This window comes from Monodon monoceros, unplaced genomic scaffold (assembly GCF_005190385.1).
Source record: "Monodon monoceros isolate NGI ecotype Baffin Bay Population unplaced genomic scaffold, NGI_Narwhal_1 Super_Scaffold_18, whole genome shotgun sequence".
Taxonomy (NCBI): Eukaryota; Metazoa; Chordata; class Mammalia; order Artiodactyla; family Monodontidae; genus Monodon; species Monodon monoceros.
The window spans coordinates 176,748,733-176,764,781 of record NW_021703774.1 but is presented as its reverse complement, the minus strand read 5'-3'; the positions used below and the strand labels follow the sequence as shown (position 1 = coordinate 176,764,781).

Below are 16,049 nucleotides of genomic sequence, written 5' to 3'. Positions count from 1 at the left end.
CCCCCCCCCCCCCCCCGCCCCCCGGCAGGCCACACTGGCGGCTGTGGAGCTCCTGGCTTTGAGGAGCTGTTTCCTGAGCAGTCCTCCCCCTACACCCCCCCACTAGAGGAAAGCACGACCCCAGGAGACACTGTCACCCTCCTATGGGAATGGTCAAGGTCAAATGTGGCCAGGAGGGGCCATCATGACCCCTGCCCACCTGTCCCTCCAAGGCAAAGTCACAAAGGTGTCAGCGCTGCCTCTTGTGGATTTGCAGCGGGAGACCTGACTCTATAACCTTTCCTCTGGCTTTCAGCCACCGAAGTCCGAACCCCCAGGAACATCACCTGCCTGCCTCTCGGGTCAGCCCCACCCTAGCCTCCCTCCACCTCAGTGTCCCACAGGCCGCTCCCCAAGGCTGCCCCACACACAGCTTTTCTGAAACAGTCTCAGCCAGTAGAGGAAGAACCAGACAGCCTGTTCCCTTGCCTCGCTCCATCCTCTCCAGAGCCCTCCATCCACCCGCCAGCCCCTACACTTGACCTCCTTGGAGTCCCCAGGGAGCAGCAGCCGTGTCCTCCCCTCTCCCGAGTGTCCCCCCTCCTCTGGGCTCCAGGCTCCATCGCACTAGACTCCGTCTCCCTCCAGCCCCCACTGCCCAACCCTAGTTCCATGGTTTGTTGCATCCACAGGTTAGTTTCATCTGTGGGTTGTCTCCTGGCTCAATGGGGAGCCTCAGGCCCCTGGGCTCGGCATACCCCAAACATCGAATGGCAGAGAGGCGCCCCATTTCACACCCTATGCTCCAGGATGAGAAGGGTTTAGGACCCCTGTGTAAGAGCTGAAGGCAGTGGGGAAGGTGGGGGGAGGGAGGACCCCAAGGGATCATGCCCAGTAACACCCCTCCTTCTCTTGTTCCGCAGACGATCCAGCCTCGTCATCACCACCAAGATCTTCTGGGGAGGAAAGTAGGTACAACGGGCAGACCATGCCCCTGGCCGGGGGCCAGGTCTGCAGAGACCCCTGATTTAGGAGGCCCCTGGGGTTGGGGAGGGGGTAGTTATCCTGGGGAAACAGAGGCTGCACGGGGTCTGTCCTGGACCTCAGGAACCTCCTGGAGGACAGCACGTGGGCAGCACAGTTTCCTGTCTCCCGGTGCCGGAAGCAGGGGGTGGGCTGGCGTTTGTGCAGCCATCTGCCCTGGCTCGTGCCATCCCTATTGAGGGACGTCACGTTCCAGAAAAGCAGCTTTGTCTGAGTTGCCTTGTACTCGAACCTTGTTTCATTTTTATTTTTACTTTTCTGGGTTGGTTTGTTTCTGATTACAAAGGTAACATCCTAAAAATTTCTGGAAAACACAGAAAATTCATGAACTGTCCCAATCACTCCACCTTCCCTGGGCCACAGACCACTCCTGCCATCCTCCAGGAATCTGGCCCCATATTCTCTCTGGGGCTGGACAAAATGGGCTTCATAGGAATTAGAAATGGGATTCACTTTCAATTTTTAAAAACTCCAAGCCAAAAAAGAAAAAACTCCAAGCCAGACAGAAGGGCAAATTGAAAAGCAGAAGCCTCCATCCCCCGCTGAGCCCCACCTCCCCAGGGTGGCGGGCAGGCAGCCCAGCTCTGCCAGGTCATCTCCACAAGCAAATCCGCATAGCCTCGTGGTTTTATCCCCGAAGTGGAATCAGACTACAAGTGGCATGAGCTGACCTACTTTTGCGTCATGAACATTTTCCCCCAAACCGCCCGCAATATCACACGTGCTGTCGCCTGCTTTTCAGAGCCGAGACGGAGAGGGGCCTTTCCAGGAAGCACATAATAGAAGGTGAGGGGGGCCCTGGCTCCACACAGCCCCCTAAACCCACGGCATCTTCCCGTGGATGCAAAAGTGAAGAAAGCACAGTGCCCCTCCCCCACCAATGCTACAGGCCCGGAGCCTGGGGACAGCCCGTGCTCTGGTTCACCCAGGCTCACATGGGGTGGACCCTCCATGTCGTGAGGGAGGGGACAGGGGTATGGGTGGGCGGGGCCCGTGCTGCCCTGGGGTAGGCAGTGTTGTCCCTGAGAAGACACAGACAGGCCTGGGTTTCAATCTAGGCTAGGCCCTGTGCCCACCGGGTGACCCTGAGCAAGGGACATCACTTCCCCAGGCCTCTGTGGCAGCATCTGTAAAATGGGCATGGTAAGAATGCCCACATCTGGGGTTAGTGGAATTGGGAAGGACCCAGGTGAGGGTGTGTGTCAGACACAGCCTGGGCCTCAGCACACGGAGCACTGGGGTGGAGGTGCCAGGATGTCTCATTCATCCTGATTTGTATTATCTCCGTGCCTCTTCTCCCCACGTTTACTGTCGTCAAAGTAATACAGTCAATCCAGTGACAATCAAATGATTCGGAGGCCTTGCTGCCCGCCCCTCCCCGTCCCACAGCCCAGCACTTCCACTCTGCAGCTCTGCCCTGAGCCGCTGCGAAGTACTCATGCGTTTCGGGCCCCACTGGCCTTCGGTGCCATAGATGATCGACGCAGCTGTCCTCCGTGTCAGGTGGCCTGGCTCTCCCAGTTCCACCCGGGCCACCCTAGGAAGGGCCCCCTCCGTGCAGTCACAGGACATTGGGCCTGTGGACTCCACCCCACCCCCTTTGGGGTGTGCCCCCTCTTCTCTCATGGCTGTTCTCCACCTAGGTGGCCCGTGCCCACAGATGCGCCCTGCCGTCCACAGCTCCCGGTGCCAGGGGCCTCGTCCCTTTCATCTATTGCTCCCTGAGACACATGCACGCACGAGGGCCCAGGAATGTCTGTGAAGATGGTAACAGTCCTTCCCCACTCCTTCCCCCAGGTCTGAAAGCCTCCCTGGAGCGGCTGCAGTTGGAGTATGTGGACGTGGTGTTTGCCAACCGCCCGGACCCCAACACGCCCATGGAAGGTACGTTCTCCCCGGAAGCACTGACTGCCCGGGAGTCACGGTTCCAAAAAGAGCAGAAAGCTCTGCACCTGAGGCTCTGATGGCACCGCCGCAGGGCCCGCTGGGCACCCAGGCCTGGGGGTCTGGAGGGTGGGGGCTTCCCCGTGTGGGGAGGGGCGGGGGGGCGGGCCTGAGCTCAGCCCCTGCTCGACCCCTCACGTGCACCCCAGCGCCTCCGGGCTGAGTCCCATCCTTGCTCTGGGTCTGCGCCCATCCTGGCTTTGAGCCGTGTGCAGTGGTAGATAAGTCCCAGCATGATGACTCTGCAAGGGCCGCCTTCTTTTCCGTCCTTTCAATCATGGCCCACATTCTACTGGGAGGGTTTAGGGGATTTCTGCTCTGGGGGATGAACTGTTACTCAGAGGAGAAAAAAAAGACGTGCAGTGCTTTGAAAAGCGGTTTTGGTTTCTCAGGCGCTTGTTTATTCTTTGACTCCTGCCATCTCAGCCCCCACTATCTCCTCCAGCTTTCTGCTTCGGGCATCTTCTCATTTGTGCTTTGCTGCTTCAGGGACTTGGAAAATACAGTTATGTTCAAGTTACTTTTTCTTCATTTGTTAGTGTATATACCATGCACCTGTGTGTGTGTGTATATATACTTGTGTGTGTGTGTGTGCACGTGTGTGTGTGCACGTGTGTGTGTGGTTGGTTTTTTATCCAAACGAGTATTCTGCGAAAAGTGATTTGAGCCTCCGTCCCCGTGCCCTTTGTCAGACTGTGCCCCTCAGCGTTCCCACAGCTGTGAACTCTGGTCTCTTTCCATCTTTCTTTTATCACCAGGGGATCCATTTAGTTCCTCCAAGTCAAGGACATTCATCATAGAAGGTACACAGTACCCTCGGCCCGACAACTGACCTCTGTGTCTGAGCTGCATTTTATGAGACAGTGCTTTTATTTACACGACTCTCTTCCCCCGCCCCCATGACTAAACTTCTCCATAAAATGCACAAAGGAGAAATAAGTGCCTTATGGGAACACCTTGCAAGTGAAGAAAAGCAAAGCGGCGCAGAGCCGCGCCGTCCCCCTGGTCCACGCTGTCACCTCATTCCTCCCCTACTCCTGTGCATGCATGCCCCTCCTCGCACTGCCTTGCATTGCCATGACCCGTGACCCGCGGGGCCTCCTCTTGACTTGGGGGTTGCTGTGATCCGCACCAGAAACCTTGACCCCAGATGGTCTGGGAGAGGGCTGGGGAGACCAGGTTCCCACAGGAGCAAACGCATCGGGGACTCCAGAAGTTTGGCCCCCGGCAGGTTTTATCTTCTCCACGTTTGCTAAGCTCCCACCTCAACCAAAAGTGAGGGCACCAGCAACCAGCTGCCCTGCCCCCAGTGGCGTGCAGTGCTCCAGTCCCCTGGGTGGGCTGGGCCACCTGTCACTCTCACCCCATGCCATGTAGCCAGAGCTCACCATTGAAATGCAGTTGTTTTCCTCCTTGAAAAATACCTACATGAGCTGGGGAAACTCTGAGCCCCGGGGCAGCCTCTGGCCATGCAGCGGTCTCTGCCCACCCCTAAGCCAAAGGACCCTGGGACCCCACCCCACCCACGAAGGGCAGGCCTTGGTATCCCTGGGAACTGGGCTGTGGTCCACAATGAAAGGGCTCCCGCCTGCCAACTGGCACTGCCACCTGACCCCTCCCATGTATTATTTGAGACGCAGCAGGAGATGCCATGGGTTTCGGCAGCAGCTGGAAGGATTTGGTCCTCACAGCATTAAATATTGAGGTGGACAGATGTCCCTAATTGTCCCTGTTTCTGGCGTCACTGACACCAAGCTTGGGCAGAAGACCAAGGGCCACGCTCCTGTGCATGGGCTCCACGGCCAGCCTGCCACTGCCCAGGACCCCTTCCCTCTCAGGCCAGCGACAGGCTCGCACAGGCTCCCTGGCCCCCAGGCTCCCACTGGACTCCCCTCTCTGCATGGAAGGGGTGTTAGGAGAGAGCTGTGCTCAAAGAAGCCAGGCTAGCGAACGGGGGTGTCCTCTGCTTCCCTCTCTCTGGCATGTGGGCCTGAGCCTTGGCTGAAAAGAATTGGGCAGTCACACCGCATGGTCACAGGTCCCCCCAAGAGTGTTTCTAAAGAACCCAAGAAGGACGGCCGGGCTGGGAGCCCAGACGCAGGGTTCGGATGTGGGCAGGTTCCTTCCTGGGACCCTCAACCTTCCAACCAAGCGCTGCTCTTCACACCGAATAGTGTTGGCCGTTAAAGTGGTGGCCCACTGACAGCCCGAGGGGGGCGCTTCCCTGCCAGACCCCCTCCCTGGGATGCGCGGGGAAGAGCCCAGTCCCTGACCTTGGAAGGAAGGAGAGGACAGGGCTTGGCCAACAGGCGTGGAAACCAAGGTGTGATTTTTTTCAGAGGTCCTCGGCAAGCCCACAGAGGCCACCACCCCAGAAACCCCAGCTACCTTGGCTTTCTACTGAAAGAGGGGACCTCAGCCAAAGGGACACTCAGGGACCCAGGATGGATGGGAAGGGACACCCCAAAACAGAGGTGCCGCTCTCTGCCAGAGAAGGTTCCAGTGGTCCTGGGCCATTCCAAGGTGGAGCTCTCGGAACCAACCTGCATTCTCCTTCCTTCCATCCTTCCTTCCACCCCCACCATCTTCAGGGACCTCAGCTGTCCCATGTCAGTGGCCACTTTGGGAGAGATGGGGACTTTCAAGGAGTATTTGTTTTTAGAAACACTTGTACTTTAACTGAACTTCTGAGGCTGCCTTGGACAGTCGAACTTGCAAGCATTGTATGGGACCTGAGAGAAATCTGATGGGGTAGCCCGTCTCCCCGCAAAGCTAAGAGCCATTTAAAATTTTAAAATTTGAGGTCGAGTTCAATTTTAAAAACCACAATACCCCCCTGGGGCCAAAACAGCTTCGGGGGCGACGCTGACTGGCAGATTTTTATTTCTCAAAAAACTTTTTTTGAGTCCAAGGAAGAATCTATCACAGTGTAGATGGGGAGAGGGTCCCTTGCTGGATACTGGGCTGGTGTGAAAGTCGGGGCGTGGTCCACAGGGGGCTTTCCATGTCTACTGCTGGCTCTTCTGGACTCGAGGGGAGCTCCGCTCTGCAGCCCCCAACCCCTGGGACCACCCAGGGCCCCACACCCTGCCCTTTCTCCCAACAGATGTTATTATTACCTCTCCATTCAATTCTCCAGATCCCAGTGAGAGTCCGGAGTAGCCCCAAGTGGGAGACTAGAAATGGGCAGAAATTATGTTACTTCCTCTTGCCATCTGTCAATCTGATCGTAACCTTAATCCGTTTATCTGGTTCTTCCTGAGCGATCAGGGTCCCCCATTCTTCCCCAGACTAGAGAACACCCCCTGTTCTAGAGTCACATTCTTTGACCTCACCTTTCCTGCATCCCTCTAATCTGCCATAGAAACGTCTCAATCCATCCATAACCCATTTTTCAAAGATTCCATAAGACCTCTAACTATTTGGGAACATTGTTTTCAAGACCAGCTTCTTGGACAGAGGCTCACTTTTTTCTGTGGTCCCAGAAAACCCAGGCCGCCCCCAACTCCGGAGCCGGGAAGTACACTGCTTGCAAGCCGTCCCGACAGCACCCTCCCCCTCCTCCTGGTGCCCGCCTGTATTTGCAGAATGTCCCCAGGCCAGGCCCCGTGCCCCCGGCCGCCCCCCCCACCTGTGGTTTCCCCTTCTCTCGTGACAGAGACGGTGCGTGCCATGACACACGTCATTAACCAGGGGATGGCCATGTACTGGGGCACATCGCGCTGGAGCTCCATGGAGATCATGGTACGGTGACCTCTCGGTGTGCGCGTGTCCCCCAGCTGGGCTCCCAGCCCCAGCTCCATGGATGATGACTCCGGGGCTCTAGCAGGTTCAGTGCCGTTGGTCCCTAATGCAGAGATAACTGGGTACTATGGGGAGGGACAGTATGGTGACATGTGGCAGTGATGTCCGCAGGCCTTGCAGACAGGGGTCTGGGCTTGAATCCCAGCACTGCGTGGCCCCAGACAGATGGCTTCACCTCTGTGAGCCTCAGTTTCCCCACCTGTAGAATAAGACTGCAAGGACAACCTACCCCGTCATGAGGCTGTTGTGAGGATTATCTGAGAGAACAGGTGTGAAGCTCTTAGTGGGGGTCCTGGAGCTCAGCCAGTGCTCAGCAGCGGTGACAGTGCCAGCCACCGTGCTGAGCTCTTGTGGTGTTCCAGGTGCCGTTAGATTTGAGGGTTTCATGTGGACTGACTCCCATTTAATCCTCACAATGCCCTATGAGGTAAGTGCTACTGTTATCCTGTTTTTCAGATGTGGACATTGAGGCACAGAGAGGTTAAGTAACACACCCAAGGTCACACAGCCCATGCCAAGATGGATGCTCAGGCCGTGCAGTTCAGAGCCTGGGCTTCCATCTCATAATCCATGATGTTTCCCCCTCACCTGCATTTTCAGGAAGGTATCCCCTTCCTTGTCATTTCCCTCCACGGGAGCCATCAGTAGCTGAGGGTGACAGATGTTTCATAATATTTCTGGGGTATCCCAGAAGGGTCGGCAGGGTGGCTTCTCAGAGGCAGGCAGCTGGTTGGTGGGGGGAGGGCAGAGGCCTGGGGACTGCGTCTTCGCAGGACTAGCTCTCAGGCTGGCGCCCTCACCCCTGCCTCCAGGCCTCCTCCCAACCTCAGCCTTTCCCATGCCCCACCCACCAGAATTTCCCACGTCCTGGCATCCCTGCTAGGGGGTTTCTCCTCTAGTGAGCCCCAGATTTCTGGTTCATCCAAAAAAAAAAAAAATTAAGCAGGATTTTCATTTCAAGTTACAGACAACTTTAGAAGCCCATGGTATCAATCGGCCTTTGGAGTTTGCGGCATTAATGATCATATGGCATTTTTCTGAAGCTGCCTGGACCCAGCACAGAGCTCACTGAGGTGTCAGGATCTCATCCCCACTTTACAGATGTGAAAGCTGAGTCTCAAGCTAAAGGGGAAAGGGCCTCTAGGGCTGGCAGACGGGCTTCCCCAGGAGCTCACACCCAGCCGGTCTGCAGAGTGGAGGTCTTGACCTCCAAGTCCCAGAAATGGGCTGATGCCGGCCACTTTCCCCTCCTGACCTAGTGTTTTCTGCCCCTGCCATCATCCTGGGTCCAGGCCCTAGAGTGACAATCATAATAAAACCAGTAACAGGCAGGCACTGTCCTGAGGGCTGCCAACCCTGTTGGCTCATTTGACCCTCATGACAAATGGGGAAACTGAGGCACAGGGGGGTGAGCCCCTTACCCAAGGACACCCGGCCAGTAAGCGCCAGGACCCAAGCCTCACTACTGAGTTGTGCTTTCCCCCCAAATCCCTTCAGCCTTGGGATCCCACAACCCACTCACTTTTCTCCACTCGTGGAGGGGGGCCTAACAGGCTCCCAGGAAAGCTGAGAGGAGAGGGGAGGGGCAGGAGGGCCAGCCGTTCCTGGGGATGCCTTTGTGTCTTCTCCCTGCTGCCCCGGAGGCCCCTCAGAACCGCTGACCGGCAGGGACCCTCCATGCCCCTCTTTGCTTTTCCCAGGAGGCCTACTCCGTTGCCCGGCAGTTCAACTTGATCCCGCCCATCTGCGAGCAGGCAGAGTACCACATGTTCCAACGCGAAAAAGTGGAAGTGCAGCTTCCCGAGCTCTTCCACAAGATAGGTGGGCTCCCCTGCCCGGCCCCGCCCTCGCGCCTGCCCTCCAGGCCCCGACCCCGCCCCGCCCCACCCTCTCCCTCGCTCCGCCTCCTCCCCGGCCCTGCCCCAACCCCACCCCAGATCCCCTCGCCCCGCCCCTCGACCCTGCCCTGTCACGCCCCCTTTCCCCTCGCCCCGCCCCTCCCCTCCTCGGGACCCTGGGTTTGACCTCGTCCGGCTTTCCTCTCCCAGGAGTGGGCGCCATGACCTGGTCCCCTCTGGCCTGTGGTATCGTGTCCGGAAAGTACGACAGTGGCATCCCGCCCTACTCGAGAGCCTCCTTGAAGGTGAAGAAGCGGCCGGGCTGGGGCAGGGGACAGGCAGGACGGGCATTTTGGAGGGGTGGGGCCTTTGGGCTGACACGTTGGTGCTGGGCGGGGCTTCCCTGGGCCACTGTCTGCGGGAAGGTTCGGAGCATGGGAACTTGGAGCCCCAGCTGGCCTGACCCCATGTCTAGAAAGGCTGCCCTCCTGTGGGACATCCCCCAGGTGAAGAAGCCCCTCACTCCCCCGCCCTCCTGCCCTCCCCCCAGGTTCAGCCCTCACAACCTGCTCTGGATCCGCATGTGCCCCCTGGGATGCCTCCTCCCCCTGTAGACACCCCGCACACTTTCTCTGGCCCGTCCCTGAGACCTCTGGGCTGAGAGCTGCGGGGTGTCTTCAGTGTCGCTCAGAGATGCCCCCCCCGGGACAAGTCCCCCCCGGCCCACATACAGGCGTGCGCACACACGCGCACACACACCTCGGAGTGAGGACTCAGGAGGGTCTACAGGCTGCAGGGGTTGGGGGTCAAGGAGCAGGGAGAGAAAGGCCTGCCCAGGCCGGGGCAGAGCCAGTACTGGAGACCCCAGCCCCAGATTCAAGAGCAGGATGGCCTGCCCCCCCACTCCTGCCCAGCTCCCAGCAAGCCTCCCTGAGGGCTCCCTGACTTTGCTGTGGGCACACCTCCTGGGCCGCCCAGCCTCCCAGGAGAAGGGAAGGTCGGCTTGTCCACCTCCTTGTCCAGGCTCAGGGGCCTGGCCTCAGCTCCCCGACAGCCCACAGGCTTCAGATGCAACGGTTCCCATCTTTCCAACTGCCCAGGTCTGGACCACAGCAGGACATGGTTAGGCCGGGGCCGGGGGGGTGCCGCCGTGCCCCAAATCATCATTTTGTGCCATGCACACAGAGGTCCAGGTGACCTGCCCTCACCTGTGGGCTGTGCTGTGCCTCCACCCCACAACCAGGGCTACCAGTGGCTGAAGGACAAGATCCTGAGTGAGGAGGGCCGGCGCCAGCAGGCCAAGCTGAAGGAGCTGCAGGCCATCGCCGAGCGCCTGGGCTGCACCCTCCCCCAGCTGGCCATAGGTAAGAGGCTGGGGAGCAGGGTGGAGACCGGTGTCCCGGGGAGATGTCGGGAGTCCCTGAGTGCTCAGGCCACACCCCCTCCACCAGCCAGCTGTGGGTAACGGGCTCCCACATTCATGGAGAGGATGGGGGTGGGTCCCTGAGCACTTGGGCCATCTCTCCACTGGCGGTAGTTGGTGCCAGGGTCCCCCCAGCACTGCTGAGCCCCTGGTTTGCCATGCCGCTCCTGGGCACCCTCAGCCCCATGCCCAGGAGGCTGGCCTAGGCAGGGTCAGGGCAGAGCCAGAGAGGGCCCTGCCGTGGGTGGGCCTCCCTCACCTCTGGTCTTGCTGCCCCCCCAGCCTGGTGCCTGAGGAACGAGGGGGTCAGCTCCGTGCTCCTGGGCGCTTCCAGCTCAGACCAGCTGATGGAGAATATTGGAGCAATACAGGTGAGTGGGGGCCGCCAGCCTTACAGGCCCTGGGCAGAGCTCAGGGTCTCAGCCAGTCACCTGTCCAGCACGTACTTATTGAGCACCTACTACATACCGGACACTGTTCAAGGCACCTGGGCTACAGCAGTGAACCACCAAAAAAGCCTTGCTCTCGAAGAGCTGGCTTTCTAGCTGGAACAGACGGAAAACACTAAATGCGAGAAATAAGATTAGAATATGTGTCGGAGGGTGATAAGGACTCTGGAAAAAGAAACCTGGAGCAAGGTCGGGGGTGTCCAGCAGGGGTGGGGCGGGGGGGAGCCGTGGACCCAGGTTGAAGGGGGCCGTAGGGTAGCCTTGTTGACAAAGTGACTTGTGAGCAAAGGCTTGAAGGATGAGGAGTGGGCAGTGCAGATACTCAGGGGAAGAACGCTCCAGGCTGATGTGAAGGCGCAGGGTGGGCACGAGCCCAGGACAGCAGTGAGGCCAGAAGGCCGGGAGCAGAGGGGCAGGGGCGGGAGATGAGCTCGGCGTGGGGGCAGACCCATGGGCCACCGCATGCCCTCTGAGGACTTCCGCAATGGTCCAGTGAGATGGGAGCAGAGGAGGGGCAGGGTCCAACTTAGATTTTAAAAGGCTCCCTCTCGCTCTTTGGCTGCTGAGTGGAGGAAAAAGTTTGGGGAGCAGAAGGGAAACACGGAGATTGCTGGGAAGTGATGACAGTGTCGGGGCGAGGGATGGCCGTGGTGCAGATGGACAGCTGGTTGGATCATCTGGATGTTCTGGAAGATGGACCAACAGGACTGGCTGACAGACTGGATGTGAGGGTGCGGGATAGCAGGTCAGACAGCCCCTGGGGTTTGTCCCCCGGAAGGGGGATGTTGCTGTTGGCTGAGGTCAAGACGGCTGGAAAAAGCACTTTGGGGGTGTGGATCATCAGGTGTTCTGGTCCTGGAACCTGCATTTTATGCCGTCGCTGTCCTTCCATTTGAGGGGCAGAGCTTAGACCAGGGCAGGTTCCCTCTGCCCCAAACCTTCTGGAATACAGAAACAGCATGGCCCCCATCTGCTTCAGGAGCCGCATGCAATGAGAGCAGGACAGTCTGGGGCCAGCGGGCGGCTGGAAGAATGTCCCCCTGTTACAGAACTCAGGTTCAGCTGCTCGTCGCTCAAGAATCCGAATACTGAGACTTCCCTGGAGGTCCAGCGGTTAGGACTCTGCCCTTCCACTGCAGAGGGCACGGGCTCTATCCCTGGTTGGGGAACTAAGATCCCACAAGCTGCATGGCGCGGCCAAAAAAAAGAAAAATCCAATACTGAGAGACAAGTGTTGGGTAAAAGGAAAGGTAGCTTTATTGAGGAAGCTGGTGATCCGGGGAGAAGGTGGACTCACGTCCCAAAGATCCAATTTCCCCGTGTTGATCAGGGGGCAAGAGCTTTTAAAGGGGAGTTTCAGGGGTGCTTTATGGGCGGAGGGAGGAGGCTATGTACAGAGCAGCACAGTCAGCTCTGACGGTCATCTTGAAGTTGGTCCTGTGGTCATCTGAGCAGGGCCACCTGATTGTTTTAAGTACAGTTAATCTTCAACTCCAGGCTCAGTTTGTTCCCATTTCCCTGAGGCCAGTTCTTGCAATTGTGCAGGATGGAGCAGCTTATTTCATGGCTACAGTCTGGTCATCATGCGGTTACTTTTTACACCTGGTGGGGGTTTCAGTAGCTGCAAAACAGCTCAAAGGACATGGCTCAGAATATGACCTATAGCCCTTGCGCAGGGACTAAAAGCCCTTGACTTTGTTTAATGGCTAAACCATTCTTATTTTGTCCCGTTTGACTGCTTTTCTTTGCTTTTTCATTTTCTCATTTCTCCGATTAAATTTATTCTTGGGCTAAAGTTCTTCTACAGATAAGAGGCAGGCGTAGGATGTTGTGGGGTGGAGGGGTGGAGCTGTGCTCCAGGAAGGCCCCATAGGGCCCTGCTCCGTTACACCCCACCTCACCTGCAGGCCAGGCCAGTCTTGGTGGTAGATTCTGAATAGCTCCCATCTTTGCACACAGGTCCTTCCAAAACTGTCGTCTTCCATTATCCACGAGATTGATAGCATTTTGGGCAATAAACCCTACAGCAAAAAGGACTACAGATCCTAAGAAGCCCCCGGCCGTTTGCCTGGACGGTTTCCATTTCCCTCCTAGCCTCTCTGTTAGCTCGCTTAAGCTATTTTGAAGCCAAGTCAAGAGTGTGGTTTGCTTCAAAAACAAAACAACGCACCAAGATGTCACCGGGAAAAGACCGCAGAAGTCGCTGCCACACACCACCCGCTGCTTCGCAGGACCGCTGTCGGGTTCGTGTCAGGGAGTCGGCATTGATTCGAAGGCACTCGTGTGGTCCCACCCAAGCCTGCCGTCTCTGCTCCTCCTCCAGGAAACCACCATGTTTTCGCCCAGCCATGGGCCGTCTCAGAGACTCAAGTCCAGGCCAGGCCAAGACCAGCTGGGGCCTGGGGGCAGGCAGAGCTGGCCTCTCCTCTGCCGAGAACCCCACCCGGCATTGGGGAAGGGAAGAGGAAGCCGGGTCTGCCTCTTCCTGTGGCCCCTCGGCGGGGCCCTGGTCAGGGCAGGCCTCCCTCTGGGGTCTCCCTCATTCCCCCTCTTGCCAAGGGCTCCAGGTACTTTCCTCAGGCCTAACCTCGGATTCTTCCCCCAGCCCCTTCTCCCAACCACCCGCCCCAGTGTGTCTCCGAGGGGCCTTCCGAGCTGCCCCTTGACCCCCCCCCCCCCGGCCACCTTGCTGGCAGGGGCAGGGATCCAGGGAGATTCGCCCTGCAGTTTGGGACGCACAAAAAGTTGGGGGGCTCTGATTTCAAGCTCCTCGCCCCACTGGCTTCCTCCCCGCAAACAATTGATGAGCCCCAGTGCCTGGGCTCCAGTCCAGGTCCCTCCAGGGCCCCACCTGCCCTCCCTCCCTGCCAGGCACCCAGTCCTCCACCCCTCTGTCCTCGCCCCAGAAGGCCCCGAGGTCACACGTGCTCAGCTGGACTGTGGCTGCTGACCACACACCAGGTAGCCAGCCTCTGCTGTGCCCGGGGGGTGGTGGCCTTGGGGTCTGCAGAGAGCACATGCTGGGACCCTTTCAACGAGGGAGAGTCCCTGGGGTTTTCTGTGCTGTGTGCCTGGGGCCTGGGGGCCAGCCAGCAGCAGCCCCTGCGGTCTAGGAAAAGACCCCAGGAGCCTCTCTGTGGAGCAGTGTCCCCTGTGAGGCCTCAGACCAGGTGGGTGGGGTGAGGTGCTCTGTCTTGGGTGCTCAGAGCTTGTTACCAGGACAGCAGTGCCACCCCCAGGACACCTCCACACAGCCCACGAAGACAGAGGGATGGCTGGGGTCGGTCATTACTGTCCACACCAGCCCCCCCCTCCCCCCAAGCCTGGAACAGACTGGGGACAGGGAGGGAGGGCGGGACATTCACAAGTGTCAGCCCTTTTGTAGCCGGGCCTGGGGCTGCAGGGATGGAGGCGGGGAGGCGGGCCGGCCGCCAGGAGGCACAGCCCCCATAGTCCTGAGCGGCACCCAGCCTTTGCTGGCCGTGGTGGGTGGGAGTTGGGGGCCAGGCTCTGCAGACGCCCCAGCCCACCGAATACGGGCCCTCGTGCCCTTGGGCAGACACAGCCCATCCCGCTTTGCCCTTCAGAGAGGCCCCTCCCTGCCATTATTCTCAGAGGGGCCGCTGTCCAGTCCTGGCTGAGCCGAGGCCTGGGAAACTGGCTTTAAGAAAGCCACAAAAGTGGGGGGAGGGGGGACCTTCTTCCACTCCTGACCTTTGTGCTGGCCCTGGAGTCTGGAACCTTCTCCCTCTTTGTAGACCAGGCCCCTGGGGGTCGTCTTCACCAAGTCCCCTGCACACTTCAGCCGGTGGGTGTGGGGAGGGGACAAGCCTGTCCCAGCAGAATCCCCAGCCACTGCCCACCATCACACGGTGGGATCTGGCTCTGAGGACAGGACACTGCAGTGGGGCGGCTTTCATCCCAGGCCCATCCAGGCAGGGACCAAGTGCTCTGGGCCAGGCAGTCCCAGCAGCTGTCCGTGCTCAGGGGCCAGGTTACCAGCCGCTCATTGGCGAGATGGCTGGGCCCTCTCCACACTGCTGTCACCCTGCCCACCCACTGCTGGAAGAGGGACCAGGGCGTGCAGTCGGGGCCGAGGTCGGGACTGCCACCTCCCCACCCCGTGAGCCACACCTAGGAAGGCCGAGCCCGCTGGCTGCATGTTTCCCAGACGGAGGGAGACAAGGGCCCCCAGGGTTGAGCTCTACCAAGGCCTAAGTGCCCAGCGCAAAGACCCAAGCAGCTTCCCGGCCCTGGGGCACCATCCACGGCCTGGTTCTGTATCCCCGCTGCAAGTGGGTGTGGGGGGATGCCACCCTGCTTCCTGAGGGAGGGTCCCCCGACTTCGGGGGTGCTGGAGTGGGGCCCAAGGGCGGTCAGAGCCTGGAAACAGAAGAGCTGGGCCGAGGCAGGCCCTGGAGGGGCAGCCTGGGCCCCGCCTGGCACGGGTTTCAGACCAGCCAGCCGCACCCTACCTGCTTGAGGGGAAGCCCGCCAAGAGCCCCAGCTGCCAGCCAGCCTCTCACCCTCCCCTTGAAGCAGAGTTTTTGCCCCCAGGGGTCCACCTGGCAGTGCCCCACACGGGAAGAAGGCCCAGTCTGGGTCAGGGCAGGACCAGTCTTCCTTGCTAACAACACACAGAGCCCCCAGCATTTTTCACCCTGAATCTACGGCAAATTCGAGGTCCCGAGGACGAGATGGGGGCTTGCTCTGTCTTCTGTTCTCTCCAGTCATGTAAATAATGTGCTACTTTTCTCTCCCCGCCTTTAATGACTGTGGCTCCTCAGCTAACTGCATCCCCTACACAGGCAGAGATGCCATATGCCTCGCACTTCCAAATGACACTCAGTGGAGACGCAGTGCTGTATTTATGGAATGACAAAATAAAACCCAAGCCCGTCAGGGTCTGCTCCCCTCCTTTGCGGGGTCCTCGGGGTCAGGGCTGGGCCAAGGGCAGTGGGAGGGAGAGGAGGCTGCCCCCTGCAGAGGCCAGCTGACGGGGGCTGAGCAGAGGTTTGGAGAAAGGGGCCCTGGGGGAGAGGCAAAGATTGGGCACCGAGACCCCTTCTCTCCCGAGTGATTCAGGGGTGGAAGTTGGTGGGAGGCTGCTGGACCCGCCTGGGGACAGAGGTCAGGGTCCAGGGAGGCCTGTGGGCTGTCTCCGGGGGCTCAGTGTTCCTCTGAGCAGTGCTGTTTCAGGGGGCAGGTGGGAGGGGCGGGCACCACCCCTGAACACCCCTTTTTGGGGCGCCCCCTTCCCAGCGAGCCTTTCAGCCTCATGGGGCCGTGTCTCCTCAGGTGGGAGGTGGCTTTAGATGACATCCCCCTCACATCCTTCCCCAGCCACCCCCATCCTAGATCAGTGAGAAGCTAGGAAAACACTCTTTGATCCAATCCTTTCCCAAAGGATTTATTAAAACACAGAAAACCAAGACATACACAGAGTACAAAGTAAAGGGAACCGGGTCGGTTACAGTCTTTGTCGAGCCTCCTACACATCCTCCCGAGGACTGGACAGGTGACTACACACAGGGGCTCAGCCTCCAGCTCCGGCTGCCTGGCTGGGAC

The 16,049-nt window shown here is 59.0% G+C and overlaps 1 protein-coding gene across 9 annotated transcripts in view; it reads left to right on the top strand.

Annotated features, from left to right (window-relative positions):
* The window catches only part of KCNAB2 (potassium voltage-gated channel subfamily A regulatory beta subunit 2), a 96,441-nt gene extending 81,051 nt beyond the window's left edge, over positions 1-15,390 (top strand). For 6 of the 9 annotated variants that reach the window (XM_029227240.1, XM_029227241.1, XM_029227239.1 and 3 more), the window contains 9 exons: positions 903-947; positions 1,766-1,809; positions 2,821-2,907; positions 6,626-6,711; positions 8,472-8,592; positions 8,820-8,914; positions 9,853-9,973; positions 10,315-10,403; positions 12,441-12,806. In XM_029227240.1, the coding sequence (XP_029083073.1) occupies positions 903-947; positions 1,766-1,809; positions 2,821-2,907; positions 6,626-6,711; positions 8,472-8,592; positions 8,820-8,914; positions 9,853-9,973; positions 10,315-10,403; positions 12,441-12,530 (778 nt within the window). In that variant the 3' untranslated portion in view covers positions 12,531-12,806. Of the gene's footprint in view, positions 1-902; positions 948-1,765; positions 1,810-2,820; positions 2,908-6,625; positions 6,712-8,471; positions 8,593-8,819; positions 8,915-9,852; positions 9,974-10,314; positions 10,404-12,440 lie in introns of all 9 variants that reach the window. The other 3 variants (XM_029227234.1, XM_029227242.1, XM_029227238.1) reach the window with 2 other exon arrangements.
* Positions 15,391-16,049: the final 659 nt, after the last annotated feature.